Genomic DNA, 5,205 nt, shown 5'->3' on the forward strand with positions numbered 1-5,205 from the left:
CACTCACAGATGAGAATCATAATAAAGAACTCAGAGATCCAAGTAAGACCCTAGCTGTGCCTCAAAAGAGTAACTTTAAATTTAAATACGAATTACGACAATATCCAGCATACAAATGAAAAGTAAATTTAAAATTCATAATCCTTAAAAGGGATTTAYGATTCCTGAAGAAGTCAGGTATTCTCTTTTAAAGGTGTCCTCTCTTTTCTAGTTGAGAAAAGCATTTTTCTTTCTCCTCTTCATTCTCCTCCTCTTCTYAAAATAGGAATCAAACCCAATTTTGCTTGGCTCACTTCATAAAAGACAAGACTTCATCAGCACCACTATTTATTCTGCAGATGTGAACATGGCAGGCAGCGTGGTCCCAAACCACCAGGCAGGTGCAGTGCAGTAAGCAGAAATTAGTCCAAATATGTTACTGAATCTGCTTAAAAATTAACATTTGAACTCAGTTTATATATATATATATATGTATGTATGTATATGGAGAGAGAGAGAGAGAATGAATATATTTATGCATATGTTAATTACTGCATTGTGGAAAAACAACAAAAAAAGCRTTTTCCCCCAAGTGTGCTTCTGAGTATAATAAAAACAACACAACTAGAATTAAGCTTACATGTTCATTCAGTAGCGACAGTTGGTGAAATAAAGAAAAAACACTAATATTTTTACCTTTTCGCTATTCTTGTATTTTTCCCAGCTTTTGAGCATCTTTAGCCATTTTGTAGTTCTTTCGATTTCAAGGTGCTTTTGCTGAAATTGGAAAATCAATTTGTTTACATGTAGAACACATTGATAATGATTTATTTTAGGCATTTTAAGAACTGAGAAAAACAGTATCTTCAATTTCTGGTCCACTCAACCTAAAAAAGCAAGCAAGTAACACCAYTTAATTTGAACTGCTCTTATATTTATAAGAATTCTTCACATGGTGCTGACAATCAGGGCTTTTTCTTTCTTTTCTTTCTTTTTTTCCCCCCTCTCCTTACTGTTTTTTAGGAGGTTTTTAGTGAAAGAATTATATTAGYTTCTCTCCACATTTTTGGCAAGTACAGAAAAGCTCTGCTCCATTTTTTTTTTAAGTAAACATTCAGGCAAATAATTTCTACTGCAATCCTTTAAAAGTCGACTTTGAAGTAATGACTTCCCTTACCTTGACTTTCCCTGAACACAATTCACTTCCTTCCAATTAATAATTAAAACTTCTGCTTATGTCAGGCACAAAACACATTAAGAAAAATAAAGAAGCAGATTTAAGGTATTGACAGAGTTAACTAATATGTATGTCGAGCTAAACTGCTCCCTAGTTTTAAATAAAGCACATGCGTAAGTGCATGCAGAGTGACACTGCAGTGCCAGAAATGGAAGTATGTTCCGATTCTGGACATTAAAAGCTAGAAATCCTCAATCTAATTCAATGGAATATCTATGGGGTATCAGTAGAATAAAACAGGCAAAGGATTTCTTCAGTCCAGCAGATCAAAGTCGTGTAAACTAGAAATACAATTTAATGATCATTCAGATCCACTTCAACCAAGATCCTGTCCATTAACTGCCCTGGAAACAACTTATTTTTAAAGTTATTTGTGTTTCCACCCAACTGACCTAAACTGATGGAAGTATACGCAAGATATGGGTGGAAAGAAGCACTTCATTCTCAACCTTATTCTTCATGTTGCAATTAGATCTTCCACATTATTGTTCAGGCTGTACTTGGTGATTTCTTACCCATTTGCATCCTTTCTRTTTTCAAAACACTTAACAGATCATTTAGAAGGGGAATGTCAAAAAAAATCTGCTTCCTGAATTACACACTTCTGATTCTCCTCTGCACCACAGACCTTTCCAAACCTTTCAGCTTTTTTAACATCTCAGACTTTTTTTAGCCATAGTTTCAATCGCAGGAATAACATCGCTATCAAGTCAGGAAAGGTCTCTGCCCTCAACAGGTTGTTCAGATAATTGATAAGAAAAATAAAACCCCATCGGCTCCCGCAGCCTTTTTGTTTGTATCTTTGATCTGCTTTCAGGATTTTCAGCCTTTTGAGTTGGCAGCTCACTTCAATGCGAGTTTGTTCGCGCTTTCATGTCTCCCGTGTCAGTTTATCCCAGTTCTCAAGCGATCCGACTGTCGTCAAAACAGCAATTATTTCTGTGTTTGGCTGTTAAAAAAGTCTTAGCTATTTTTTTTTTGTCTGAATTATGTTCACTTTCATGCCTAACAGGTGCAGCATTGAAAACATGCACAGATCTGAGGCTGCTTGTTGCGCAGCGGACGGATGCTCTTTGCAGATGCTTCTTTGAGGCAAGTCCCATGTAGCAGTCTCCAAAAAAACAAAGAGGGAAAAAAACCATTTATCTATCTTTGAGTGTATTTTACACTTTTGAAACATTTCCACCACTGAAAGTGACAGAATCCCTAACTGAAGCAAGGAGGTTTCCTTAGCAGTCAATAAATAATAGACTGTTGGGAGGCATGAAGGTAAGTTGGGGAGCAAGGGTGCCAGAGCCAAGGCTCACAGCAATGCTTAGCAGAAGCTTCAAAAAAACAAAATTCACTGAAAGTTATAAAACACCAAGTGCCTTTCCTCAAAAACTTATAATCGAGTTAATCAACAACAAAAATAAAAGTGATGTAAAGAACCTTCTGCAGCATTTCAAAACCAGATGGAGATTCTGACTCTCAGCTTTTCCCTCTTTCCAATCCACTTGTTTTCTTCCAGATGACCCTTCCTCCCTAGGAAGGGCTGCTCAGTTTATCTGAAGGTGGAGTGGCCCATAATATAGGGCAATGATTTGTTTTATTTAAACAGCCAAGGGCCTGGCAATGTAACAAAGCATGAAAATTACCCTGTGTTCATAGCAATAATTCTTATCCTGAAAGCATCAGGCCTGCAGATATACAGAAAGAAAATCCAATTTAAGGCTACACTAGAATGTATATGAATGAGCAGGGATTCAAAATTCACACATATGGACAACTCTTTACATAAGCTACAAGCTACATCAAAATACCACTTACAAATACAYGGGTTTTTTTCTAAATCACAGGCAATATGTAAAGCAAAGAGGAACAATCCAATCAAATAAGTGATYTGAAAACATACTGCACAGAAAGCTTGTAGTGTTAGTCTTCATTAACACAGCACATTAATAACCCTATGAATGGGATGGTGCAAATTGCAAAGATCCAAACACTGCTGCTAAAAAAAGCAGATCTGAGCCTCAGACCAGTAGAGGTCAGGGTATGATCAGGAGTCTAACCCAGGCGCATCGCTGCCTGATGGTCCAAAGAAACTACATTTCCAATTTAGCACTGATTCAGTAAATACAGTTCCTGGGCTGGCATTTTGTCTGAGACAGCGTGAATAAAATATGGTGAAGTGATGGTGAAGTAAGGCAGTATTTTCAGCCAATAATTTCAGGCTAAGCGACACAGCTACTGTGAATCAGAGCTTCAAAACACATAGAGTACAATAATTACCAGCTGTCTGACAGTGATGCTCATGGGCTCAACACCCTGCTGTGTCCTTTTGAAGGAAATGAAATTATGTGTTTGCTCAGAATGGGATTGAGATGGAAAATATCAGGAAAAAATGCAACAATTTCAGGTCATGTACGTGGTAATACACCTGAACCAATGCAAGAGGAAAAAAAAAAACAGTTTTTCCTTTGCACTAGGGCTGGTGCCAAGTATTATGTGACCCCATGGGATGTGGCAGCTCGTTAGCACAACCTCAATGACCACATCCTTATGAGATACAGGAATAGAGCTCTTTGGAAATGCAAACCACTAAAACACTTCATCCCCTACTTTTGTAGCCATTTATTTCAGAAAAGAGTCATAAATCTGTGACTGTTCCCTTCCTCTTTGAAGGGTTGGGTGACATTGGACTTACCTTTTCTATTGCTACATCATGAACAGGAAGCTCCTCTGGGCTAGAAACAAAGACAAAGTTCACATCAGTCCTGCTTCATCTTGGCACAAAGCTCATTTTATAGGTTCTTGCCTGTTATTCATACATATATATGGAAGGAATTATGAGAAGGCTTCCTGAGTAAAACACAGTAAAACTCATGACATTAAGTAAGAAAATGGAATTAGATAGCAAACCAAAATCAGAAGAGTTTTCACTGCTTTAAAATAAACTGTGTTATTCAAAATAATTATTTTTCTTCAAAAGCACACCATGCTGTATTCCTGAACTGAAGCTGAAGTGGTATTTTGGCAGCAGAGTTAAGAAAGAAAAGCCTTTCCAATGAAGAAAAAGTCATACYCAAATGTTTTTAATGCAGATTTGCTCTCTAAATCCAGCTATTTTTGAACACTTATRCCACTAGGTGTAGTTTCAACATTAATATTAATTTTGCTTACTAGTCCATGCTCCTGCTGGCTGAAATATCCCTAAAAAAGATTTTTCTTTTTCTACTGCTGTGCCCAGGGAAAGCCACATGAGACCTTCCTTGACTTGGGACGGTAAAATTACATTATCTCAATGTCCTAGAAAAGTTCTGATTAACAGTAAGGAAGGAATTTGAAAGAAAAAAAAAATGAAAAAGAAAAAAGTTTTAAGTAGGTATTTAGTTCAAATTCCAAATTCTAAGTTCTTTCACCTAACTGTAAACGGGCAGGTTGTTATGAAGCATGAAGAGCAGTACTTTAAAATGTCTGTTTGATGCCAAAATGGGGCCTCCTTCCTTGGCAGGCAGCATCTGCAGCTTCTGAAACCCTAGCAGCTCACCTGGAAGCTTTTTTTCCTCTACAAATCCGATAAATAACAGAAAAATAAAGTAGCTGCTAAAAGAGATCAAAAAAGCACTGCATGAAATCTTTCTTTTGGGTGTGTGTGGTCGTTTCTGAGGAGTTCTGTTATAATGCCAATAAATGTAACTATCCATAAAGAAATGCACCAAAACACCTAGAAACTCATTTAAAACCAAAGAGGGTTCTGCTTTTGGGCAGCTCTGGATCCATGGAGCCACGATCAGTCCCTCTGGAAATATTTCCAAGGGATCTGAAGTTTTCCTGAAAAAGCAAGGCCAAAACTCTCCACAACCTGACCAAGGTGTCAGCGTTTAACCTGCTAGAAACCACCKTTCTCCAGAAATTGTCACCCAAAGCTGTAAATGATTAAAAAAAAAAAAAAAAAAGCTGTAAATGATTAAAAAAAAAAAAAAAAAAAAAAAAAAAAAAAAAAAAAA

General features: G+C 36.9%; 1 protein-coding gene across 3 annotated transcripts in view; it reads right to left on the reverse strand.

Annotated features, from left to right (window-relative positions):
- Positions 1–5,205, reverse strand: part of USP6NL (USP6 N-terminal like) — a 97,728-nt gene that overhangs the window by 33,875 nt on the left and 58,648 nt on the right. For all 3 annotated transcript variants that reach the window (XM_026033273.1, XM_026033271.1, XM_026033272.1), the window contains 2 exons: positions 3,903–3,942; positions 676–756 (listed from right to left, as the gene is read on the reverse strand). In XM_026033273.1, the coding sequence (XP_025889058.1) occupies positions 676–756; positions 3,903–3,942 (121 nt within the window). The remainder of the gene's footprint in view (positions 1–675; positions 757–3,902; positions 3,943–5,205) is intronic.

Source organism: Nothoprocta perdicaria, unplaced genomic scaffold (assembly GCF_003342845.1).
Source record: "Nothoprocta perdicaria isolate Ctin4 unplaced genomic scaffold, notPer1 scaffold_127, whole genome shotgun sequence".
Taxonomy (NCBI): domain Eukaryota; kingdom Metazoa; phylum Chordata; class Aves; order Tinamiformes; family Tinamidae; genus Nothoprocta; species Nothoprocta perdicaria.